Raw genomic sequence first — 27,745 nt, 5'->3', positions numbered from 1 at the left:
TGTGTGTGGTGTTAGTCACTGTCTCTCTCCTCTCTGATCTCACTGAGGTGTGTGTGTGGTGTTAGTCACTGTCTCTCTCCTCTCTGATCTCACTGAGGTGTGTGTTTGGTGTTAGTCACTATCTCTCTCCTCTCTGATCTCACTGAGGTGTGTGTGTGGTGTTAGTCACTGTCTCTGTCCTCTCCAATCTCACTGAGGTGTGTGTTTGTGTCACTGTCTCTCTCCTCTCCGATCTCACAGAGGTGTGTGTGTGGTGTTAGTCACTGTCTCTGTCCTCTCCGATCTCACTGAGGTGTGTGTGGTGTTAGTCACTGTCTCTGTCCTCTCCATTCTCACTGGTGTGTGTGTGTGTGGTGTTAGTCACTGTCTCTCTCCTCTCCAATCTCACTGAGGTGTGTGTGGTGTTAGTCACCGTCTCTCTCCGATCTTACTGAGGTGTGTGTGTGTGTGTGTGGTGTTAGTCGCTATCTCTCTCCTCCCGTGTCTGCATCTCGCTGAGTGTACTCTCGTCAATGTTCTCCAGGCTGTCTGCGTGCTGGATGCTAAGCTCGGACAATGGGATTGTGGGTAGTGTAGTCTGCTCAGGGTAGAGCCATGGCTTGAATCCCGGGTTGTGTCTCTGCTTCCACTCTCCGTACTTCAGACACGCCTTACTGATCTTCTTCATCGCCTGTGACACACACAAACAGAGAAAGAGAGAGAGAGACATACAGACAGAGAGATATGCATTTAGCCAAGGTTATAGAGAATTGTCTGCTCCAGAGAGAGTGAGAGAGAGAGAGATAGAGAGAGAGACAGAGAGAGAGAGAGAGAGAGAGAGAGAGAGAGAGAGAGAGAGAGAGAGACAGGTCTGCTCCATGTAGTAACCTAGTGATGGAGAGAATTTTCACCTAATCTAAACTTTCACCTAATCAAATAATTAGCCCAGCAGGAGAAGCTCTCCCTTGAGAAAGATACCCCCACCCCGAGCAGGTCAGACCAGACCTCTTCATTACATAAACCCACTGACGTGCAACCCCCAGCGGAAAATCAACCTCCCAGCACAGAGTACTACTGCCTCATTGAAATGAGGGATAAATTCACCCAGCTACACTCCAGTCAGCACAGACCCAGACAACAGTCCAGCACAACAACACTCTCTTAACCAGACCCGGAGAGCTGGAGGTGGAGAGGGACATATCTGCACTCTGGACAGTGGTGAGACAACTTCAACAGGAGAAAGAGTAGGATCAGGAGAAGAACAGAGCACTAGAAGAGAGGATCAGACTGCTGGAGGAGAGGGTGAGGGGGATGGAGGAGAGGGTGAGGGGGATGGAGGAGAGGATCAGACTGGTGGTGGAGGAGAGGGTGAGGGGGATGGAGGAGAGGGTGAGGGGGATGGAGGAGAGGATCAGACTACTGGAGGAGAGGGTGAGGGGGATGGAGGAGAGGGTGAGGGGGATGGAGGAGAGGGTGAGGGGGATGGAGGAGAGGATCAGACTGGTGGTGGAGGAGAGGGTGAGGGGGATGGAGGAGAGGGTGAGGGGGATGGAGGAGAGGGTGAGGGGGATGGAGGAGAGGATCAGACTGCTGGAGGAGAGGGTGAGGGGGATGGAGGAGAGGATCAGACTGGTGGTGGAGGAGAGGGTGAGGGGGATGGAGGAGAGGGTGAGGGGGATGGAGGAGAGGGTGAGGGGGATGGAGGAGAGGATCAGACTGCTGGAGGAGAGGGTGAGGGGGATGGAGGAGAGGGTGAGGGGGATGGAGGAGAGGATCAGACTGCTGGAGGAGAGGATGAGGGGGATGGAGGAGAGGGTGAGGGGGATGGCGTGTGACAGAGAACAACCCATTAGAGAGGTGGCCACCCCCACAGAGAAGCCAGCAGAACAGCGCGCCACAGACCCTGACCATAGCATCCACAACACAGCAGGACAGACAAATGAAGAAGCCCAAGACCATGGGATCCCACCCCCTCTGAGCACCTGCCCCCTGTCAGTCACCCTGATAGCCCTCCTGACTACCCCCCCACACCCACTGAGGACATTCACAAGACACAGATTTGACTCCTTATGGACTTAAACAAATATATACAAGAAAAAAAACTTTTCCACGGAGTGTCATCCTGGAATATCCAAGGTCTAAGGCATAAAGAGCAGGAACCCAGACTTCATCAAAGAAATCACTAATAAGATATTATCATCCTACAAGAAACCTGGTTTGAGACGGACCCACTGGTTGCCCTCTAGGTTACAGAGAGCTGGTAGTCCCATCCACCAAACTACCAGGTGGGTGGTATAGAGGAGACGGACCCACTGGTTGCCCCCTAGGTTACAGAGAGCTGGTAATCCCATCCACCAAACTACCAGGTGTGAAACAGGGAAGGGACTCAGGGGGTATGCTAATTTGGTATAGAGCAGACCTAACTCACTCCATTAAATTAGTCAAAACAGGAACATTTTACATCTGGCTAGAAATGTAAAAAGAAATGATCTTAACAGAGAAAAATGTCCTCCTGTGTGCTACCTATATCCCCCCCACTAGAATCCCCATTATTTGATGAAGACAGCTTCTCCATCCTAGAGGGGGAAATCAATCATTTTCCCAGGCCCAGGGACATGTACTAGTCTGTGGCGACCTAAATGCCAGAACCGGACAAGAACCTGACACCCTCAGCACACAGGGAGACAAACACCTACCTGGAGGTGACAGCATTCCCTCCCCCATACGCCCCCCTAGGCACAACTATGACAACATAACCAACAAAAACGGGTCACAACTCCTGCAGCTCTGTCAGATGCTGGGTATGTACATAGATAACGGTAGGCTTCGAGGGGACTCCTATGGTAGGTACACCTATAGCTCATCTCTTGGCAGTAGTACTGTAGACTACTTTATCACTGACCTCAACCCAGAGTCTCTCAGAGCGTTCACAGTCAGCCCACTGACACCCCTATCAGACCACAGCAAAATCACAGCAAGTATCTTGCCTATGCCGTTCTGTACCATCACTCATTCATATATCTTTATGTACATATTCTTTATCCCCTTACACTGTGTATAAGACAGTAGTTTTGGAATTGTTAGTTAGATTACTTGTTGGTTATTACTGCATTGTCGGAACTAGAAGCACAAGCATTTCGCTACACTCGCATTAACATCTACTAACCATGTGTATGTGACAAATAAAATTTGATTTGATTTGAACAGAGTAATACTCAATCATGAGGCATCAAAGCAAAAGGAACTGAGTAACATTAAGAAATGTTGTAGATTGAAGGAAAGTAGTGTAGAAATCTACCAAAAAACAATTACGGAACAACAAATTCAATACCTTCTAGACAACTTCCTGGACAAAATGTTCCACTGTAATAGTGAAGGTGTAAACTTGGCAGTAGAAAACCTAAACAGTATATTTGACCTCTCAGCTTCCGTATCAAATCAAAACATTTCTAACAGAAAAAAAAAGAAAAGTAACAATAATGACAAATGGTTTTATGAAGAATGCAAAACCAATCTTCACTATGGTGAATCACTAAAACAATACAGAAATACACTACGGAAAAAGGAGGAACAGCATGTCAGAAATCAGCTCCTTGTAACTGAATAATCCATAGAATCTAACCACTGCTGGGAAATTTGTAAAACACTTTACAAACAATAACAGGAAGAATTATCTATCCAAAATTGAGATCTCTTTGACTCTATAACAAAGAACAAACAGCAAAAACATATACATGATTAAATACAAATCTTAGAATTAACTATTAAAGACTACCAGAACCTATTGGATTCTCCAATTACCTTGAATGAGTTACAGGACAAAATAAAAACCCTCCAACCCAAAAAGGCCTGTGGTGTTGGAACCAAGGACTGATCACCCCAATCCACAATAGTGGAGACAAATTTAACCCCAATAACTACCGTGGGATATTGGTCAACCTTGGGAAAATCCTCTGCATTATCATTAACAGCAGACTTGAAGCAGAGCAGACTTGAATTGAGTTGTCTGTTGCATGTAGTAACCTAGTGATGGAGAGAGAGTTGTCTGCTCCATGTAGTAACCTAGTGATGGAGAAAGAGTTGTCTGCTCCATGTGGTAACCTAGTGATGGAGAGAGAGTTGTCTGCTCCATGTAGTAACCTAGTGATGGAGAGAGAGTTGTCTGCTCCATGTAGTAACCTAGTGATGGAGAGAGAGTTGTCTGCTCCATGTGGTAACCTAGTGATGGAGAAAGAGTTGTCTGCTCCATGTGGTAACCTAGTGATGGAGAGAGAGTTGTCTGCTCCATGTGGTAACCTAGTGATGGAGAGAGAGTTGTCTGCTCCATGTAGTAACCTAGTGATGGAGAGAGAGTTGTCTGCTGCATGTAGAAACCTAGTGATGGAGAGAGAGTTGTCTGCTCCATGTAGTAACCTAGTGATGGAGAGAGAGTTGTCTGCTCCATGTAGTAACCTAGTGATGGAGAGAGAGTTGTCTGCTCCATGTAGTAACCTAGTGATGGAGAGAGAGTTGTCTGCTCCATATAGTAACCTAGTAATGGAGAGAGAGTTGTCTATCTGTGCTGTAGTGTGTTTTCTATCTGTGCTGTAATGTGTTGTCTATCTGTTTGAGATCTAAGCATCTGGGGCTCTCCCTAATCATTCCTCATTCCCTTGAGATCCCCCATTGGCTATTTCAACACACACGCTTCTCGACCAGGGATGCGTAGGAGGGATCATACATTAAACATAGGTGTTCTCCCGTGTGTGCTGAGTCCTGCCAGCCAGACTCTGCTGAGTAAGAGGGTAATGCATGGACACAAACAGCCACTCACATATGTATCCTCCCCATCTCTCCCCTCTCTCCTTGCCTCAGCATTATAATGTGGTGATGGGAGTGTAATGCTGGGAAGTGTAGGCATAAGCAGACTGGAATGTACTTACTTTGGGAGCCAGAAAGTGGGAAGACTTGTTTACAACCCACTTGGGTAGTGAACCTGGGTGAGGGAAGAAGAGAGGGAGAGATTTCGATGTTACACCATGGCATGTCATCCAGGGTCAAATAGCTCAAGGGTGATTTACAGATAATTAGTTGGCGAGATATTCAGAGTTTTAAGATCTTAACAGAGAAAAAGCAATAAAGAGAGAGAGGGAGAACGAGAGAGAGAGCTGGAGAATGAGAGAGAGAGCTGGAGAATGAGAGAGAGATGGAGAACGAGAGAGAGAGCTGGAGTACGAGAGAGAGAGATGGAGAACGAGAGAGCTGGAGAACGAGAGCTGGAGAACGAGAGAGCTGGAGAAAGAGAGAGAGAGATGGAGAACGAGAGATGGAGAAAAAGAGAGAGATGGAGAACGAGAGAGAGAGATGGAGAACGAGAGATGGAGAAAGAGAGAGAGAGAGAGAGAGAGAGAGAGATGGAGAACAAGAGAGAGAGATGGAGACCAAGAGAGAGAGAGAGAGAGAGACCAAGAACGAGAGAGAGAGAGAGAGAGAGAGATGGAGAACAAGCGAGACAGAGATGGAGAACAAGAGAAAGAGCAAGATGAAGAACAAGAGAGAGAGAGAGAGATGGAGAACAAGAGAGAGAGAGAACGAGAGAGAGAGAGAATGAGAGATGGAGACCGAGAGAGAGAGAGAACGAGAGATGGAGATCGAGAGAGAGGGAGAGAGATGGAGACCGAGAGAGAGAGAGAACGAGAGATGGAGATCGAGAGAGAGAGAGAGAGAGATGGAGACCAAGAGAGAGAGGGAGAGAGAGAGAGAGAGAGAGAGATGGAGACCAAGAGAGATAGATGGAGAACAAGAGAGAGAGAGAGAGATGGAAACCAAGAGAGAGAGAGATGGAGAACAAGAGAGAGAGAGAGAGATGGAGACCAAGAGAGAGAGAGAGATGGAGACCAAGAGAGAGAGAGAGATGGAGACCAAGAGAGAGAGAGATGGAGACCAAGAGAGAGAGAGATGGAGACCAAGAGAGAGAGAGATGGAGACCAAGAGAGAGAGAGATGGAGACCAAGAGAGAGAGAGAGATGGAGACCGACAGAGAGAGATGGAGACCGAGAGAGAGAGATGGAGACCGAGAGAGAGAGATGGAGACCGAGAGAGAGAGAGAGAGAGAGATGGACACTGAGAGAGAGAGAGATGGACACCAAGAGAGAGAGAGAGATTGAGACCGAGAAAGAGAGAGATGGAGACCGAGAGAGATGGAGAACGAGAGAGAGAGAGAGACCAAGAACGAGAGAGATACCAAGAATGAGAGAGAGAGAGGGAGAGAGAGAGAGAGGGAGAACAAGCGAGAGAGAGATGGAGAACAAGAGAAAGAGAGAGATGGAGAACAAGAGAGAGAGAGAGAGAGATGGAGAACAAGAGAGAGAGAGAGAGAGAGATGGAGAACGAGAGAGAGAGAGAGAGAGAACGAGAGAGAGATAGAGAGAGATGGAGAACGAGAGAGAGAGAGAGAGATGGAGAACAAGAAAGAGAGAGAGAGAAAGATGGAGAACAAGAAAGAGAGAGAGAGAGAGCTGGAGAACGAGAGAAAGAGAGAGAGAGAGAGATGGAGAACGAGAGAAAGAGAGAGAGAGATGGAGAACGAGTGAAAGAGTGAGAGAGAGAGAGATGGAGAACGAGAGAAAGAGAGAAGAATACCAGAAAGCAACCTGGAACCAAAATATCCAAACACTCTTAGATAACTTTCTGGATACCACATTCACTCACAGTGAAGAAGGCATCAATCTAGCAGTAAAAAACATCAACTATATATTCAGGCAAACGGCAAAGGAGAACAATTGAAATTGATAAAAAACTAAACAAAAAAGATCACAGATGACAACTGTTTTGATGCAGATTGTAAAATTATAAGGAAAAAACTTAGAACACTATCCAACCAAAAGCACAGAGACCCAAACAATGGTATATTACGCCTTCATTACTGTGAGACTTTAACACTCTATAAATGTAACACTCAGAACCAAAACAGCACAGTACAACAGCAAGCAGCTGACACTAATTGAGGAGTCCATAAACACAAACAACTTCTGGCAAAATTGGAAAAAACGTTTTTAAATCGAAACAAGGAATTAGCGATAGAAAATGGTGACATATGGACAACCCATTTTAAAACACTCTACAACACCGTTCAAATTGACACAAACGCAGAACAACGACAAATTCATGAGGAGTTGAATGGATTACAAAAAGCTATAAAGGACAATCAAAATCCACTGGACTCCCCAATTACTGACCAGGGGCTCTAAGAAACTAAACTATTACTGACCAGGAGCTCTATAAGAAACTAAACTATTACTGACCAGGAGCTCTATAAGAAACTAAACTATTACTGACCAGGAGCTCTATAAGAAACTAAACTATTACTGACCAGGAGCTCTATAAGAAACTAAACTATTACTGACCAGGAGCTCTATAAGAAACTAAACTATTACTGACCAGGAGCTCTATAAGAAACTAAACTATTACTGACCAGGAGCTCTATAAGAAACTAAACTATTACTGACCAGGAGCTCTATAAGAAACTAAACTATTACTGACCAGGAGCTCTATAGGAAACTAAACTATTACTGACCAGGAGCTCTATAAGAAACTAAACTATTACTGACCAGGAGCTCTATAAGAAACTAAACTATTACTGACCAGGAGCTCTATAAGAAACTAAACTATTACTGACCAGGAGCTCTATAAGAAACTAAACTATTACTGACCAGGAGCTCTATAAGAAACTAAACTATTACTGACCAGGAGCTCTATAAGAAACTAAACTATTACTGACTAGGAGCTCTATAAGAAACTAAACTATTACTGACCAGGAGCTCTATAAGAAACTAAACAATTACTGACCAGGAGCTCTATAAGAAACTAAACTATTACTGACCAGGAGCTCTATAAGAAACTAAACTATTACTGACCAGGAGCTCTATAAGAAACTAAACTATTACTGACCAGGAGCTCTATAAGAAACTAAACTATTACTGACCAGGAGCTCTATAAGAAACTAAACTATTACTGACCAGGAGCTCTATAAGAAACTAAACTATTACTGACCAGGAGCTCTATAAGAAACTTCAGGCTCTCAAATTTGAAAAAGCCTGCGGACCTGATGGCATCCTAAATGAGATGCTCAAACTCACTAGTGCAAAATTTAAATTGGCTATATTAAAACGGTTTAATTTGATCCTGAGTGTAGGTTATTTCCCTGACATCTGGAATCAAGGACTCATAACCCCAATCTTTAAGAACGGAGACAAATGTGACCCAAACAATTACAGAGGCTTTTGTGTGAACAGTAACCTGGGAAAGGTTTTCTGTAGTATTATAAATGTAAGAGTTCAACTTAACTTCCTTAATAAGCACAATGTCTTGAGTAAAAGACAAATTGAATTTATACCAAAACATCGCACAACTGATCATGTTTACACCCTACACACCCTGATAGATAAACATGTCCACCAAAATAATACCAAAATATATGCTTGCTTTATCGACTTCCAAAAAGCATTTGATTCTATTTGGAATACAGGACTGTTCTACAAAGTTATTGAAAGTGGTGTAGGGGGTAAAACATATGACATAATTAAATCAATGTATACTGGCAATACGTGCAGCATAAAAATTGGTAAGAAAATAACTGAATTCTTTAACCAGGGGTGGGGCCTTCGTCATGGTTGCAATCTGAGCTCTGTACTCTTCAATATTTACATTAACGACTTGGCCACTATTCTAGAAAAATCCTCAGCCCCTGGTGTTAGTCTCCACAATTCAGAAGTTAAATGCCTACTCTTCGCAGATGACCTATGCCTGCTGTCACCCACAGCACATGGCCTACAGCAGAGCCTGGACCTGCTCGAGCAGTACTGCCAGACCTGGGCCCTGGCAGTAAACCCCAAAAATACTAAAATTATGATTAGCCAGAGAAGATACAGATCTCAGGAAATTAGACCAAATTTCTCAATTGGTACAAAATATATAGAGTATTGCACACACTACAATTACTTAGGTTTAAGGCTAAGCTAAACTGGAAACCTTAATGAGGCAGTGAATGAACAGAGAGAGAAAGCACGCAGGGCATTCTACGCCATTAAAAAGCTCATTCAAATTGAAAGACCTTTTAAAATTTGGCTAAAACTAATTGAATATGTCATTGAACCAATTGCACTTTATGGCAGCGAGGTGTGGGGTCCACTTGCAAAACAAGATTTAATCAAATGGGACAAACACCCCACTGAAACCCTGCATGCAGAGTTCTGTAAGATTCTCCTACATGTCCAGAGGAAAACTACAAACACTGCATGCAGGGCAGAATTAGGCCAATATCCACTAATAATAAAAACTCAAAAAAGAGCAATTAAGTTTTGGAAACATTTAAAATACAGTGACCCCCTCTCATATCATTACCAAGCCCTGCAATGCCAAGAGATGAGCAAAGAAAAGAGTCCCCTCATCCAGCTGGTCCTGGGGCTGAGTTCACAAACCTGTTCTACTAACACACTGAAGCCTCAGTCCCCTCATCCAGCTGGTCCTGGGGCTGAGTTCACTAACCTGTTCTACTAACACACTGAAGCCTCAGTCCCCTCATCCAGATGGTCCTGGGGCTGAGTTCACAAACCTGTTCTACTAACGCACTGAAGCGTCAGTCCCCTCATCCAGCTGGTCCTGGGGCTGAGTTCACAAACCTGTTCTACTAACACACTGAAGCCTCAGTCCCCTCATCCAGCTGGTCCTGGGGCTGAGTTCACAAACCTGTTCTACTAACGCACTGAAGCCTCAGTCCCCTCATCCAGCTGGTCCTGGGGCTGAGTTCACAAACCTGTTCTACTAACACACTGAAGCCTCAGGACCAGAACATCCAATCAATCAGAATAAACCAAATTACAACACAGTCAAAACAAAACTGCATTGCTTATTGGGAAACACAAACACAAAGAAAAATACACTGCAATCTGGCCCTAAATCGATAGTACACTGTGGCTAAATATTTGACCATGGTTACTGATCAAAACCTTGACAAAGTACAGGCTCAGTGAGCACAGCCTTGCCATTGAGAAGGGTAGACACAGGAAAACCTGGCTCCCTGTAGGAAAGGCTGTGCAACCACTGCACCACAGCAGAACCTGGCTCCCTGTAGAGGAAAGGCTGTACAACCACTGCACCACAGCAGAACCTGGCTCCCTGTAGAGGAAAGGCTGTGCAACCACTGCACCACAGCAGAACCTGGCTCCCTGTAGAGGAAAGGCTGTGCAACCACTGCACAACAGCAGAACCTGAGACAGAGCTGCATTTCCTGACAAAATGTCAAAAACATTAAACAATTAGAGAGTGTCATTTCCCCAAATTTGAAACCCTTATTCAAGGTTTCTAAGACCTCTCTGATGAGAGTAGGCTACCCGTCCTGTTGGGGGAGGACGCAGAGAGCTGTGGGTTGGCAGCGCACTTCATTGCTGCCTGCCATAAGTTGAGGGACAGTGTCTGACAGACCAATCAACCTGCACATGTCCTCTACTGTATACTTATTGTTATTGTTGAATATATGGTTATTTTGACCCTTGGTTACTGTTGTTTGATTCTCATTTTTTTTCATATTGTAAATATCCAAAATAAGCTTTGGCAAATGTACATTGTTACGTCATGCCAATAAAGCAAATTGAATTGAATTGAATTGAGAGAGAGAACAAGAGCGAGAACAAGAGAGAGAGAGATGGAGAACAAGAGAGAGAGAGAGAGAGAGAGAGAGATGGAGCACGAGAGAGAGAGATGGAGCACGAGAGAGAGAGAGAGAGAGACAGATGGAGAACGAGAGAGAGAGATGGAGAACGAGAGAGAGAGAGATGGAGAGAGAGATGGAGAACAAGAGAGAGAGAGAGAGAGATGGAGAATGAGAGAGAACGAGAGAGAGAGAGAGAAATGGAGAATGAGAGAGAGAGAGAGAGAGAGAGAGAGAGAGAGAGAGAGATGGAGAACGAGAGAGAGAGATGGAGAACAGGAGAGAGAGAGAGAGAGATGGAGAACGAGAGAGAGAGAGATGGAGAACAAGAGAGAGAGAGAGACCAAACAAACCAAACCAAAGGCAAAGTCTTCTCATGCTTTGTTGATTTCAAAAAAGCCTTCGACTCAATTTGGCATGAGGGTCTGCTATACAAATTGATGGAAAGTGGTGTTGAGGGTAAAACATACCGACATTATAAAATCCATGTACACAAACAACAAGTGTGCGGTTAAAATGGGAAAAAAAACACACACATTTCTTCACACAGGGTCGTGGGGTTAGACAGGGATGCAGCTTAAGCCCCACCCTCTTCAACATATATATCAACGAATTGGCGCGGGCACTAGAAAAGTCTGCAGCACCCGGCCTCACCCTACTAGAATCCGAAGTCAAATGTCTGCTGTTTGCTAATGATCTGGTGCTTCTGTCACCAACCAAGGAGGGCCTACAGCAGCACCTAGATCTTATGCACAGATTCTGTCAGACCTGGGCCCTGACAATAAATCTCAGTAAGACCAAAATAATGGTGTTCCAAAAAAGGTCCAGTCACCAGGACCACAAATACAAATTCCATCTAGACACCATTGACCTAGAGCACACAAAAAACTATACATACCTCGGCCTAAACATCAGCGCCACAGGTAACTTCCACAAAGCTGTGAACGATCTGAGAGACAAGGCAAGAAGGGCATTCTATGCCATCAAAAGGAACATAAATTTCAACATACCAATTAGGATTTGGCTAAAAATACTTGAATCAGTCATAGAGCCCATTGCCCTTTACGGTTGTGAGGTCTGGGGTCCGCTCACCAACCAAGACTTCACAAAATGGGACAAACACCAAATTGAGACTCTGCACGCAGAATTCTGCAAAAATATCCTCCGTGTACAACGTAGAACACCAAATAATGCATGCAGAGCAGAATTAGGCCGATACCCACTAATTATCAAAATCCAGAAAAGAGCCGTTAAATTCTATAACCACCTAAAAGGAAGCGATTCCCAAACCTTCCAAAACAAAGCCATCACCTACAGAGAGATGAATCTAGTGAAGAGTCCCCTAAGCAAGCTGATCCTGGGGCTCTGTTCACAAACACAAACACACCCTACAGAGCCCCAGGACAGCAGCACAATTAGACCCAACCAAATCATGAGAAAACAAAAATATAATTACTTGACACAGTGGAAAGAATTAACAAAAAAACAGAGCAAACTAGAATGCTATTTGGCCCTACACAGAGAGTACACAGCGGCAGAATACCTGACCACTGTGACTGACCCAAAATTAAGGAAAGCTTTGACTATGTACAGACTCAGTGAGCATAGCCTTGCTATTGAGAAAGGCCGCCGTAGGCAGACATGGCTCTCAAGAGAAGACAGGCTATGTGCTCACTGCCTACAAAATGAGGTGGAAACTGAGCTGCACTTCCTAACCTCCTGCCCAATGTATGACCATATTAGAGAGACATATTTCCCTCAGATTACACAGATCCACAAAGAATTCGAAAACAAATCCAATTTTGAAAAACTCCCATATCTACTGGGTGAAATTCCACAGTGTGCCATCACAGCAGCAATATTTGTGACCTGTTGCCACGAGAAAAGGGCAACCAGTGAAGAACACACACCATTGTAAATACAACCCATATCTATGCTTATTTATTTTATCTTGTGTCCTTTACCATTTGTACATTGTTAAAACACTGTATATATATATATATATATATATATAATATGACATTTGTAATGTCTTCATTGTTTTGAAACTTCTGTATGTGTGATGTTTACTGTTAATTTTTATTGTTTATTTCACTTTATATATTCACTTTATATATTATCTACCTCACTTGCTTTGGCAATGTTAACACATGTTTACCATGCCAATAAAGCCCTTGAATTGAATTGAATTGAGAGAACGAGAGAGAGAGAGATGGAGAACGAGAGAGAGAGAGAGAGATGGAGAATGAGAGAGAGAGAGAGAGATGGAGAACGAGAGAGAGAGAGATGGAGAACGAGAGAGAGAGCGAGATGGAGAAAGAGAGAGAGATGGAGAACGAGAGAGAGAGAGAGAGAGAGAGATGGAGAACTAGAGAGAGAGAGAGAGATGGAGAACAAGAGAGAGAGAGATGGAGATTGAGAGAGAGAACGAGAGAGAGAAATGGAGAATGAGAGAGAGATAGAGAGAGAGAGAGATGGAGAACGAGAGAGAGAGATGGAGAACGAGAGAGAGAGATGGAGAAAGAGAGAGAGAGATGGAGAACGAGAGAGAGAGAGATGGAGAACGAGAGAAAGAGAGATGGAGAACGAGAGAGAGAGAACAAGAACGAGAGAGAGAACAAGAACAAGAGAGAGAGCTTCAGAGCCACCCAGACGAGGCCCCCCCCCCCTGCCCCCCACTGCAGACCCACACCTGGAGGAGCCACAGCCCGGAAGGCAGAGTTACGCACAGGCTGTGAGAGGAGCAACTGGCCCAGCCCCCACCAACCAAATGAGTGTACATAGTCAATGGAAGGCTGAGAGGGGACTCTTTTGGTAGGTACACCTACAGCTCGTCCCTTGGCAGCAGCACTGTAGACTACTTCCTCACCGACCTAAACCCAGAGTCTCTCAGAGCCTTCACACTCAGCCCACTAACACCTCTCTCAGACCACAGTAAAATCACAGTGTATCTGAGAAGAGCAGAACCCAACCATGAAGCATCACGGCCCAATAAATTACATGGTACAAAACAGGCCTATAGATGGAGTGCAAACAGTAGACATCTACCAAAAAGCAATTAGTAGCCCAAAAATGCAATCTCTCCTGGACAACTTTTTAGCCTTAATATTCTCCTTCAGCCATGAAGGTGTAAATTTGGCTGTTTGGAACATAAACTTCATATTTGTCAAATTAGCCTCCTTGGCTAATCTAAAGAAGCATAAGAGCAAACCAGAAATAACAGATAATGAAAAATGGTTTGATAATGATTGCAAAAATCTAAGAAAGTAATTGAGAAATATATCTAATCAAAAACACAGAGAACCAGACAACAAAAATATACACCTTCAATAGGGGGAAACACTGAAGCAACACAAACACACCCTAAGAACAAAAAAGGAACAGCACATTATAAATCAACTGGATGGAATTGAGGAATCCATAGAATCAAACCACTTCTGGGAGAATTGGAATAAATTAAACACACCTCATCATGAGGAATTGGCTTTCCAAAATGGGGATATGTGGAGAAATCACTTTGCAAACCTCTACAGCAATATAACAAAGAGCCCAGAACAAAAAGATATACAAGAAACATTACAAATCCTTGAATCAGCAGTCAAAGACTATCAGAACCCTGTGGATACTCCAATTACAGAAGAATATTTATTGGAAAAACGATGCAGTCTCCAACCCAAAAAGGCCTGTGGTGCTGATGCTATTTTAAATGAAATGATCAAATGTACAGACCACAAATTGGCTATACTCAAACTCTTCAACAATATCCTCACTGCAGGTATTTTCCCCGATATTTGGAACCAGGGATTGATCACACCAATCTATAAAAATGGAGACAAATTTGACCCAAATAATTACAGAGGAATTTGCGTTAACAGCAACTTGGGGAAAATTCTCTGCAGTATTATAAATAGCAGACTACATCATTTCCTTGACGAACACAACGTCCTGAAAAGAAGCCAGATTGGATTTCAAAAAAATGATCGTACAACAGACCACATTTACACCCTCCACACTCTAATTGATAAACAAGTAAACCAAAACAAAGGCAAAATCTACTCGTGTTTTGTATATTTCAAGAAAGCATTTGATTCAATTTGGCACGAAGGTCTTTTTTCTAAACGAATAGAAAGTGGTATTGGAGGGAAAACATATGATACTATTAAATCAATGTACACTAAAAACAAATGTGGGGTTAAAATTGGCAACAAGCAAACAGACTTCTTCTCTCAGGGACGGGGAGCGAAACAGGGCTGCCCATTAAGTCCAACACTATTTAACATCTACACATTAATGAATTGGCAAAAACATTAGAAGAATCGGCAGCACCTGGTATCACCCTACACAACACTGAAATCAAGTGTCTGCTGTACGCAGATGACCTGGTGCTGCTGTCTCCCACTAAAGAGGGGTTACAGCAGCACCTAGATCATCTTCACAGGTTCTGTCAGACCTGGGCTCTGATCGTTAACCACAGGTTCTGTCAGACCTGGGCTCTGATTGTTAACCACAGGTTCTGTCAGACCTGGGCTCTGATTGTTAACCACAGGTTCTGTCAGACCTGGGCTCTGATCGTTAACCACAGGTTCTGTCAGACCTGGGCTCTGATCGTTAACCACAGGTTCTGTCAGACCTGGGCTCTGATCGTTAACCACAGGTTCTGTCAGACCTGGGCTCTGATCATTAACCACAGGTTCTGTCAGACCTGGGCTCTGATCGTTAACCACAGGTTCTGTCAGACCTGGGCTCTGATCGTTAACCACAGGTTCTGTCAGACCTGGGCTCTGATCGTTAACCACAGGTTCTGTCAGACCTGGGCTCTGATCGTTAACCACAGGTTCTGTCAGACCTGGGCTCTGATCGTTAACCACAGGTTCTGTCAGACCTGGGCTCTGATCGTTAACCACAGGTTCTGTCAGACCTGGGCTCTGATCGTTAACCACAGGTTCTGTCAGACCTGGGCTCTGATTGTTAACCACAGGTTCTGTCAGACCTGGGCTCTGATCGTTAACCACAGGTTCTGTCAGACCTGGGCTCTGATCGTTAACCACAGGTTCTGTCAGACCTGGGCTCTGATCGTTAACCACAGGTTCTGTCAGACCTGGGCTCTGATCGTTAACCTAAAAAAACTTTATATAATGATATTCCAAAAAAGGTCCGGAAATCAGGATGACAAATATAAATTCTATTTGGACACAGTTCTATTAGAACACACCAAAAACTACACATATCTAGGACTAAATATCAGCAACACAGGTAGCTTTCACATGGCTGTAAAACTACACATATCTAGGACTAAATATCAGCAACACAGGTAGCTTTCACATGGCTGTGAAACTACACATATCTAGGACTAAATATCAGCAACACAGGTAGCTTTCACATGGCTGTGAATGAGCTGAGAGACAAAGCAAGAAGAGCATTCTATGCCATTAAAAGGAACATTAAAATTGAAATTCCAATTAGAATCTGGTTCAAAATGTTTCAATCAGTTATAGAACCAATTGCTCTATATGGCAGTGAAGTATGGGGTCCAATCTCTATTAATGAATTCACCAAATGGGACAAACATCCAATTGAAATACTGCATGCAGAGTTTTGCAAGACTGTATTGCAAGTGCAAAGAAAAACTCCAAATAACGCATGTAGAGCAGAATTGGGCCAATACCCCCTCCTCATTCGAATAGAAAAAATAGCCATCAAATTTTATAACCGTCTAAAAACAAGTGACCCCAAAACATTCCATCACACAGCTCTACAATGTCTACAGTCCCCTCAGCCAGCTGGTTCTGAGGCTCAGTTCACCAACCCAAACCAACCCCATAGAGTCTCAGGACAGCACTCAGAAAATCTGGCCCAACCAAATCAACACAAAACAAAAACATATCACCTATTGGAAAGACACCACACAAAATCCAAGTAAACTTCAATGCTATTTGGCTCTAAACAGACAGTACATGGTGGCAGACTATCTGACCACTGTGACTGATAGAAAACTGAGGAAAACACTGACTAGGTACAGACTCAGAGAGCACAGTCTGGCTATAGAGACCGGTCGTCACAGACAAACCTGGCTGCCCAGAGAGCACAGTCTGGCTATAGAGACCGGTCGTCACAGACAAACCTGGCTGCCCAGAGAGGACAGTCTGGCTATAGAGACCGGTCGTCACAGACAAACCTGGCTGCCCAGAGAGGACAGTCTGGCTATAGAGACCGGTCGTCACAGACAAACCTGGCTGCCCAGAGAGGACAGTCTGGCTATAGAGACCGGTCGTCACAGACAAACCTGGCTGCCCAGAGAGGACAGTCTGGCTATAGAGACCGGTCGTCACAGACAAACCTGGCTGCCCAGAGAGGACAGTCTGGCTATAGAGACCGGTCGTCACAGACAAACCTGGCTGCCCAGAGAGGACAGTCTGGCTATAGAGACCGGTCGTCACAGACAAACCTGGCTGCCCAGAGAGGACAGTCTGGCTATAAAGACCGGTCGTCACAGACAAACCTGGCTGCCCAGAGAGGACAGGCTGTGCTCACTTTGCTCCAGGGGAGAGGTAGAGACAGAGCTGCATTTCCTATTACACTGTGACAAATACTCAGACCTAAGAGAATATTTATTTCCCAAAATTATAATTCAATACAAAGAATTTGAAACTATAAAAGATGAAGAAATATTTACTGGGTGAAAAGCCAAAATGTGCAGTTTTGGCAACCAAATGTGTCCTCCTGCCACAACCTGAGGGACAGCCAGTGAAAAGTGCAATGTAATGTGGATAATATTTCCCATCTTGTTTTGTTTTGTCTTTCATACCATGGCATGTGTCTTCTCAGTCATGTTGACACTGGTCCACTACCATTGCTTTAATGTATTGTTGTTCTCATTAATATTGTTGTTGTTGTTAATGGTAATCCCATGTCCACTACTACTATTATTATATGTATACTTTGACAATGTGAGTTATAATGAACTTGCCATGTCAATAAAGTAAATTGAATTGAATTGAGAGAGATGGAGAACAAGAGAGAGAGAGAGATGGAGAACAAGAGAGAGAGAGATGGAGAACAAGAGAGAGAGAGAGATGGAGAACAAGAGAGAGAGAGATGGAGAACAAGAGAGAGAGAGATAGAGAACAAAAGAGAGAGAGAGATGGAGAACGAGAGAGAGAGATGGCGAACAAGAGAGAGAGAGAGATGGAGAACAAGAGAGAGAGAGATGGAGAACAAAAGAGAGTGAGAGATGGAGATCGAGAGATGGAGAATGAGAGAGAGAGATGGAGAACGAGAGATGGGGAACGTGAGAGAGAGATGGAGATCGAGAGATGGAGAATGAGAGACAGAGATTGAGAACGAGAGATGGGGAACGTGAGAGAGAGATGGAGAACGAGAGATGGGGAACGTGAGAGAGAGATGGAGAACGAGAGATGGGGAACGAGAGAGAGAGATGGAGAATGAGAGAGAGAGATGCGGGACTGTCCCTGTCCTACAGATCCATAGTTACTATGGTGATTTCTGTTGAAAGAAGGTCCTGAGTATGAATCATTCATTAACTCTCCAAGCACATTAACCACCTGGTGGCTCCTGAGAGGACGACTGATAATAAATGTCTGGAATGGAGAAAATGGAGTGGTATCAAACATGTGGTTTCCATGTGATTCATACCATTCCATTGACTCCATTCCAGCCATTACTATGAGCCGTCCTCCCCTCAGAAACCTCCACTGAGTCTTGTGTGTATTACCTTTTGGGTCCACGTGTGCCAGGTAGGTAAGAGTGCAGTGGTTCGGTCCGTGGCTCTGGATCAGGTAGCCAGTCTGGATGGACACAGCTCGTACCATGTCCTTCTTTGGCGGGTATTTCTACAGGAACAGTGGAACAGCCCTAGTTAGCACAGAACACCCCTATCTGAGGAAATGGTCTCAACCACCGACACTAGGTTCAATTGCTGTAAATACAATTGACTGCAGATATTTGCGTTTGTTTTGCATGAGTGCACAATACAGCCATAACATGCTGTCATGACTTCCGCCGAAGTCGGCTCCTCTCCTTGTTCGTTCGGCGATCGACGTCACCGGCTTTCTAGCCATCGCCGCTCTATTTTTCATATTCCATTTGTTTTGTCTTGTTTCCATACACACCTGGTTTTCATCCTCTAATCACACTGCATGTATTTAGTCCTCTGTTCCCCTCCAGGTCTTTGTGTGTGATTGTTTTGATGTTATGTGGGTATTGTTACACGCCAGACTTCTGTTAATGTTCTGTGTTTTGGGCACGTTTTATGTACATATGTGCTTTCGTTTGGACCGGAATGAAAAGTGTGACTGTTAACGACACTCTGCTCTCCTGCACCTGACTTCGCCTCCAGTACACACCCTTAACACATGCAAATATCCAAAGCAATTCAATCAAAATGAATTTGAATTTTAAAAAATTATGAACTGCCCTGCACTTAAACAGAGTTTAAATTTAAAATATGATATTCACTTACCAAGAGTTTAATGCACAAAGTAATATATATTCTGGAGGGGTAAAGTGATTCTCTCTCCTCTCCTGTAGATCTACAGCTCTGTCATCTGACCATGTCTCGTCCAATAACCCTCACCTCTCACTAAACCCAATAACCCTCACCTCTCACTAAACCCAATAACCCTCACCTCCCACTAAACCCAATAACCCTCACCTCCCACTAAACCCAATAACCCTCACCTCCCACTAAACCCAATAACCCTCACCTCCCACTAAACCCAATAACCCTCACCTCCCACTAAACCCAATAACCCTCACCTCCCACTAAACCCAATAACCCTCACCTCCCACTAAACCCAATAACCCTCACCTCTCACTAAACCCAATAACCCTCACCTCCCACTAAACCCAATAACTCTCACCTCCCACTAAACCCAATAACCCTCACCTCCCACTAAACTCAATAACTCTCACCTCCCACTAAACCCAATAACCCCCACCTCCCACTAAACCCAATAACCCTCACCTCCCACTAAACCCAATAACCCTCACCTCCCACTAAACCCAATAAGTCTCACCTCCCACTAAACCCAATAAGTCTCACCTCCCACTAAACCCAATAACCCTCACCTCCCACTAAACTCAATAACCCTCACCTCCCACTAAACTCAATAACCCTCACCTCCCACTAAACCCAATAACTCTCACCTCCCACTAAACCCAATAACCCTCACCTCCCACTAAACCCAATAACTCTCACCTCCCACTAAACCCAATAACCCTCACCTCCCACTAAACCCAATAACCCTCACCTCCCACTAAACCCAATAACCCTCACCTCCCACTAAACCCAATAACCCTCACCTCCCACTAAACCCAATAACCCTCACTAAACTCAATGTGAGAAAAGTAGCTATGTTTGTGTGGATGTTTGGTATGTATGTTGTTCTTTATCGTGTCTTGCAGGTTTGTTGAGTGTTTGCGTGTGTAAGCTTACAGCAGCAGCAGTCACGTGAGTTTTCCACTTAACATTGATCACTCACTCACACACACACAGCACACGAGAGAGAGAGAGAGAGAAAAAGAAAGAGAAACATGTTGAGTGCTTCCTTCTAGACAGGATGCCTCGATCTCGCTGTCTTCTTCCACTGGGCAGAAAAACAACCACAGCATGTGGGCCTAATTCCAAACCAAACCGTTATCCCCTACCTTTCTGCCCTAGGTTACTAGTCTTGTCAGGTCTGATTGAACAGGAGAAAGGAGAGTGGTATTATAAGGGTTCTAGAAGGCTCCTCCAATAAGCTCAAGTCAAGGTTCTACCATCTTGCTTTCAACTTCTCAAAGGTCCTGAAGGACAGATTCTGAAGGACAGATTGGAAGGAGATACATTTTCAGTTTGGCATTGAGCCACTGTACTGTCTGAGTGATCTAACCCGGAGCTACCACTGCCCTATCCAGCGCACACACAGGCTTTGTCCAGCATTAGCAGTGGCACGGACCAATAAAGCTTTATTCAAATGCCAGAGGATTATTTAACCAAATACAAATCTTACTAAAGTGAGCAAATAGTCCACTTAAAATTTAAACACGTGACACACACACGACACACCTTTATCAAACTGCACCTACGTAGACAAACACAACCAGTGAAGATACTCCAAGACATGTTCATTTAAATAGAGTGGACAGTCCCACTGTAGCATTTTCCCACTGACGTCAAGGGAGACCAGGCTTCAGGTCTGTTCTCTTCTGTTTCTCCCTGTAGAGCATCACACAACCAGTTATAGTTAGAGTTATAGTATAGGAACAGGGTTGGAGAGCCCTGAGGGAGAAGGTATAGTACAGGAACAGGGTTGGAGAGCCCTGAGGGAGACTAGGCTTCAGGTCTGTTCTCTTCTGTTTCTCCCTGTAGAGCATCACACAACCAGTTATAGTTAGAGTTATAGTATAGGAACAGGGTTGGAGAGCCCTGAGGGAGAAGGTATAGTACAGGAACAGGGTTGGAGAGCCCTGAGGGAGACTAGGCTTCAGGTCTGTTCTCTTCTGTTTCTCCCTGTAGAGCATCACACAACCAGTTATAGTTAGAGTTATAGTATAGGAACAGGGTTGGAGAGCCCTGAGGGAGAAGGTATAGTACAGGAACAGGGTTGGAGAGCCCTGAGGGAGACTAGGCTTCAGGTCTGTTCTCTTCTGTTTCTTCCTGTAGAGCATCACACAACCAGTTATAGTTAGAGTTATAGTATAGGAACAGGGTTGGATAGCCCTGAGGGAGAAGGTATAGTACAGGGTTCTGGACCAGGATACTCTCTCCCTGTACATGTTTATACTTACAGCATGTTTGACAGAGTAGTTCATGATGATGTAATCACTGCCAGTGGGCAGCCAAGAGCGCAGCGTGATGACGTCACGGTTCCTCAGCGGCTTGGGACACTTCCCTAGACACAGACGAGGAGGAGCCTCATTAACATACACACACTGAATATGTGTGTGTGTGTGTGTGTGTGTATGTGTGTGCGTGCGTGCGTGCGTGTGTCGTACAGGAGTAGTAGCCCACGTCTGCGTTAACAGTGAGTTTTCCGATGTCGAAGGTTTCGATGACGTTCGCGTCCCATTTCCTCCGGTACTCGATGTCATGGAGAACATCGTACATGGTCTCAGCTGGCACGTCCTTACACGCCATCCGACACTGCAGGAGAGACACATTTAATAACTAGTCAACACACACAGTCATACACACACACACAAACCTACCGTTATTTGACCAAACACACACTTGTGTGTGTGTGTGTGTGTTTGTGGGGTGGGGGAGGGGCAGTTTAATAGTAAAACCATGGGCACAACGTCAGGCTCTTAAAAAGTGAGTGGAGTGGAGAAAGCCATAGAGGGCACTACTTTTAACCCCAGCTACATGGGGATAACCCAGACCAAAAGCAGCGCACTACCTATCAACAGCCTTGTGGGTCTGTGTTTGTAGGAATGAGCTGTGTGTGTGTGTGTGTGTGTGTGTGTGTGTGTGTGTGTGTGTGTGTGTGTGTGTTGGACTAAGGACTTAAAAGTCACAATGGAGCTGAGAGAATAATGGAGTGATTGTGTCCGCAGGGCAGATTGAAACAGGAGAGGAAAAAAGAGAGGGAGGGAGAGAGAAGACATCACTGTAATTCTGTTAAAGTCATTCAGTATACTCCTCTACTGATGAGGACAGGAGAGACAAATGTCTGCTGTTTGCTGATGATCTGGTGCTTCTGTCACCAACCAAGGAGGGCCTACTGCAGCACCTAGATCTTCTGCACAGATTCTGCCAGACCTGGGCCCTGACAGACCTGGGTCCTGACTGTAAATCTCAGTAAGACAAAGATAATGGTGTTACAAAAAAGGTCCAGTCACCAGGACCAGAAATACAAATTCCATCTCGACACCGTTGCCCTAGACCACACAAAAAAACTATACATACCTCGGCCTAAACATCAGCGCCACAGGTACCTTCCACAAAGCTGTGAACAATCTGAGAGACAAGGCAAGAAGGGCCTTCTACAACCACCTAAAAGGAATTGATTCCCAAACTTTCCATACCAAAGCCATCACCTACAGAGAGATGAATCTAGAGAAGAGTCCCCTAAGCAAGCTGGTCCTGGGGCTCTGTTCACAAACACAAACACACCCCACAGAGCCATCACCTACAGAGAGATGAACCTGGAGAAGAGTCCCCCTAAGCAAGCTGGTCCTGGGCCTCGGTTCCCAAACACAAACACACCCCACAGAGCCCCAGGACAGCAACTGCAACACAATTAGACCCAAGCAAATCATGAGAAAACAAAAAGATGATTACTTGACACATTGGAAAGAATGAACAAAAAACAGAGCAAACTAGAATGCTATTTGGCCCTAAACAGAGAGTACATAGTGGCAGAATCCCTGACCACTGTGACTGACCCAAACTTAAGGAAAGCTTTGACTATGTACAGACTCAGTGAGCATAGCCTTGCTATTGAGAAAGGCCACGGTGGGCAGACATGGCTCTCAAGAGAAGACAGGCTATGTGCACACTGCCCACAAAATGAGGTTGAAACTGAGCTGCACTTCCTAACCTCCTGCCAAATGTATGACCATATTAGAGACACATATTTCCCTCAGATTACACAGATCCACAAAGAATTCGAAAACAAATCCAATTTGAGTGAAATACCACAGTGTGCAATCACAGCAGCTAGATGTGTGACCTGTTGCCACAAGAAAATGGCAACCAGTGAAGAACAAACACCATTGTAAATACAATCGATATTTCTTTATTTTCCCTTTTGTACTTAAACTATTTGTACATCGTTCTACCACTGTATAAAGACAATGACATTTGAAATGTCTCTATTCCTTTGAAACTTTTGTGATGTTTACTGCTCATTTCTGATTGTTTATTTCACTTTGGTTTATGATCTAGTTCACTTGCTTTGGCGACGTAAACATATGTTTCCCATGACAATAAATCCCCTTCGACTGAATTGAGAGAGAGAGAGACATGGAGAATGGTGTTTGTGAACCGTCCATTGACAAGAGTCCTGTGGGCCAGACACTGCATGCTCACAGTCACATGATACACGACCTCTAACCTGATACACACACACACACACACCCTCCCCCCTGCATCAGACAGTCAGCTGCTGTGTTTAATCCAACATTCCTCCTTTTCCCAGTCTACCCCCCCCCCCCCCCCCCCCCAGGCCTGTCAAAGCTCATCTGTTCTGCTGGACACGGGTAGAGGAACGTGGAAGAGAAGGATGAGAGGGGATGAGTGTGTATCTGTATACCATCAGTGAGTAGGGGTTCCCTCAGTCCTCAGGGTGTGTGTGGGCTGGGGAAAGACCAAACGGTACCCAGCAGTCTGACAGACTATCAAGCCACCCACATATGACACACACACCGTTCACATTTACATACAGAAGGATAGCTCTGCTGCCTTAGTGTGAGTGTGTGTGTGTGTGTGTGTGTGTGTGTCAGTATAATGCTGATGATATGGCTGACCAATGGTTACTGGCTATTAGATTGTTGATGATAATGATGCTGATAATAACAACACTATGGACCTCTCCCCGGGTTTCAATTCCTCTTTACATGTCACTGTTCTCTACTGCTATAGTCCTCAGTGGGAACACTGCAACTGCCCCCCTCAGTGGGAACACTGCAACTGCCCCCTCAGTGGGAACACTACAACAGCCCCCTCAGTGGGAACACTACAACAGCCCCCTCAGTGGGAACACTACAACAGCCCCCTCAGTAGGAACACTACAACAGCCCCCTCAGTGGGAACACTACAACAGCCCCCTCAGTGGGAACACTACAACAGCCCCCTCAGTAGGAACACTACAACAGCCCCCTCAGTGGGAACACTACAACAGCCCCCTCAGTGGGAACACTACAACAGCCCCCTCAGTGGGAACACTACAACAGCCCCCTCAGTAGGAACACTACAACAGCCCCCTCAGTGGGAACACTACAACAGCCCCCTCAGTAGGAACACTACAACAGCCCCCTCAGTAGGAACACTACAACAGCCCCCTCAGTGGGAACACTACAACAGCCCCCTCAGTAGGAACACTACAACAGCCCCCTCAGTAGGAACACTACAACAGCCCCCTCAGTGGGAACACTACAACAGCCCCCTCAGTGGGAACACTACAACAGCCCCCTCAGTAGGAACACTACAACAGCCCCCTCAGTGGGAACACTACAACAGCCCCCTCAGTAGGAACACTACAACAGCCCCCTCAGTAGGAACACTACAACAGCCCCCTCAGTAGGAACACTACAACAGCCCCCTCAGTGGGAACACTACAACAGCCCCCCTCAGTGAGAACACTACAACAGCCCCCTCAGTGGGAACACTACAACAGCCCCCTCAGTGGGAACACATCAGGGTTTAGAGAGACACACACAAGGATGTAATGGGTTTGAGGGCTACTCCCATCAGTGTATCCTGCCCTCTCTTAACTGAGCAAAAACACAAACACACAGTCTCACACCTTTATCCCCTATGGCTATGAGTGCAGAGAGAGACACGGCCTCTCCTTAAGCACACATTACCCACTCTGTGACATTACCCACTCTGTGACATTATCCACTCTGTGACATTACTCACGCTGTGACATTATCCACGCTGTGACATTACCCACTCTGTGACATTACCCACGCTGTGACATTACACACGCTGTGACATTATACACGCTGTGACATTACCCACACTGTGACATTACCCACGCTGTGACATTACCCACGCTGTGACATTACCCACTCTGTGACATTACCCACGCTGTGACATTACCCACGCTGTGACATTACCCACGCTGTGACATTACCCACGCTGTGACATTACCCACACTGTGACATTACCCACACTGTGACATTACCCACTCTGTGACATTACCCACACTGTGACATTACCCACTCTGTGACATTACCCACTCTGTGACATTACCCACTCTGTGACATTACCCACGCTGTGACATTACCCGCGCTGTGACATTACCCGCGCTGTGACATTACCCACTCTGTGACATTACCCACTCTGTGACATTACCCACTCTGTGACATTACGCACTCTGTGACAAATCAGGCAAACGGACACTTAGAGACAGATAGATGACAGCTAATGAAACAGGTTGACTGCCTACATACCATATGTTTCCTTCTCTATGACCACTACCCCACCAGGTGCCACAACTGACGGTCATGTCTGTCAAAAAGAATGTGTCAGTTAATGTACCTGCACTCACAGGTTGCAGAACAGGAATCTATCTCTGTGGGAAACGGAACAAGACTCTCACCTGCAGTTTCTTACATCACACACACACACACACCTGAGTTTACACTAGAGTGACGTCAGAGCTGATTAATCATGTGTACAGTACACACATTTCCTCTTTCACCTTCAATGTCCCCTCCCCTCCACCTCCCTTCCTCAAACAACTCCATGTGAGAACACCTGTTTGTCCGCTGTCCTGCCACAGACCCGGATACATGCAGCACACACCTGACCCTGGCCCTGGCCCAATACTTTAACAATCTAGATTTCCTTTTTTCCCTGTAAATAACTCTTCCTTTCCCTCCTTTGAGTAATATTATGAAAGGGTTTCAGTTTAGGACATTATGATGTGTGCTATGGGACTGTGTGACCGAGGTAACCCATATGATGTCCTCTATTCCTCACATTTTTCCATTCACCTGAGTACCGGCCTACCCTGTTCTCACCTTAATCTTGTGGAGTGACTTCTCCTCGTCTCCTCCTATAGTCTGAGTCCACACTGTCATGTCCGTCTTATTGTAGGTCAGACTCCAGCCCTCCTCACTCCCGCACTCCTCCTTGAAGCTGCTGAATGCCCGGTCATCCGGGATCAACACCGACATAATCTTTTACCGGGTAGCGCGAGCTCGCTCTTCTGCAGTTCACTGGGAAGAACAACGATCGGACCAAACCGAGGTAGGGAAACTCCCGATGGCGGAGAGACCCGAAGCAGACTGGGACGAACGGGCGCCGGTGAGGAGTGACTGAGCTAAACGACGTAACGTTACACCTCTTATCCTCTGAGTGAATTATTCCTATAATGTAATTTCTTTATCACACACACTGAGCACGCAATCCGCGTATTGTGATGATGTGTGTTTAGAAAGGAGAGTTGCTGAACAAACACGAAGAACGCACAAAAACACGGGTATAAAAATACAAAAATCTACAGTTTTCATAGAAACTATACAAACACGTGAGTGGAAGCTTTCCGGTGTTTATCTTATAACATTATTGACCCTCTGGCGTGAATCAATTTCAGCTCAATATGGTCCACAGCAGCTATATAAGTGAGACATATGTGTCCGCTGTCTCACCGCGACTCCACTGGAGATGAGAGGCTGACAAGTCGGATGGTTATGATCAATTGTTGCGCGTTTACATTTCAGTTCCCCTGCGTCGCTGTGTGCCCCCCTATGGTCACTCGACGTCGTCGTTGGATGGTGCAGTGTGACGAATAGAGGAAAGCGTTGGAGACACACAGAGAAGCAATACCAGATTGACAACCGCCCACTCGGCTACGTGCACATGTAACGGATGTGAAACGGGTAGCTAGTTAGCGGTGGTGCGCGCTAAATAGCGTTTCAATCGGTAACGTCACTTACTCTGAGACCTTGAAGTAGTGGTTCCCCTTGCTCTGCAAGGTTCGCGGTTTTTGTTGTGCGATGGGTAATGATGCTTCGAGGGTGACTGTTGTTGATGTGTGCAGAGGGTCCCTGGTTCGCGCCCGGGTATGGGCGAGGGGACGGTCTAAAGTTATAACTGTTACACACACTCAGACGGACGCACACATGTCCCTGTATCAGGGACCAGATATCAGCAGCGTGCCTGGTCCAATAAGCTGACGTTTACTCTCCTCCCTACCTCCACCCTTTTCTGCTGTTGTCGTTTATTTTCTCACTATTTTTCTTGCAATTTCAACAATATAACCATTATTGTGGGATATGGCTATTGGGAGAATGCCTTTAGGCTACTTTAGAAACGTGAAACAAGACCAGTAGCCTATACTCAGACCAGTAGCCTACACTCAGACCAGTAGCCTACACTCACCAATGGCGATGTACAGACCAGTA

General features: G+C 45.3%; 1 protein-coding gene across 2 annotated transcripts; it reads right to left on the bottom strand.

Annotated features, from left to right (window-relative positions):
* Positions 1-27,461, bottom strand: stard10 (StAR related lipid transfer domain containing 10). Of its 2 annotated transcripts, XM_090218903.1 has the most exons (7): positions 26,360-27,286; positions 21,662-21,809; positions 21,455-21,558; positions 18,399-18,516; positions 4,902-4,954; positions 464-670; positions 1-117 (listed from the first exon to the last, which is right to left on the bottom strand). In XM_090218903.1, the coding sequence occupies exons 1-7, from the start codon at positions 26,513-26,515 to the stop codon at positions 112-114; spliced, it is 792 nt and encodes a 263-aa protein (XP_090075029.1). In that variant the 5' UTR covers positions 26,516-27,286; the 3' UTR covers positions 1-111. The 2 variants fall into 2 exon arrangements, with proteins under 2 accessions (XP_090075029.1, XP_021437233.2); XM_021581558.3 differs by lacking the exon at positions 1-117 and having other exon boundaries at positions 321-670; positions 26,360-27,461.
* Between the last annotated feature and the right edge of the window lie 284 nt (positions 27,462-27,745).

Source organism: Oncorhynchus mykiss, chromosome 24 (genome assembly GCF_057628025.1).
Source record: "Oncorhynchus mykiss isolate SJ-2025 chromosome 24, ASM5762802v1, whole genome shotgun sequence".
NCBI classification, from domain to species: domain Eukaryota; kingdom Metazoa; phylum Chordata; class Actinopteri; order Salmoniformes; family Salmonidae; genus Oncorhynchus; species Oncorhynchus mykiss.
Note: the sequence above shows the minus strand (reverse complement) of the source record. Positions and strands in the feature narration are given on the sequence as shown.

Bases quoted from the DNA above. Each gene is read 5' to 3' on its own strand.
- stard10 (XM_021581558.3), bottom strand. From the start codon at position 26,515: ATGTCGGTGTTGATCCCGGATGACCGGGCATTCAGCAGCTTCAAGGAG. The intron at 21,810-26,359 runs GTGAGAACAGGG...TCTCTCCTGCAG, and splicing joins AGTCACTCCACAAGATTAAG to TGTCGGATGGCGTGTAAGGA. The intron at 4,955-18,398 runs GTAATACACACA...TCCCTCACCCAG, and splicing joins GGCACACGTGGACCCAAAAG to GTTCACTACCCAAGTGGGTT.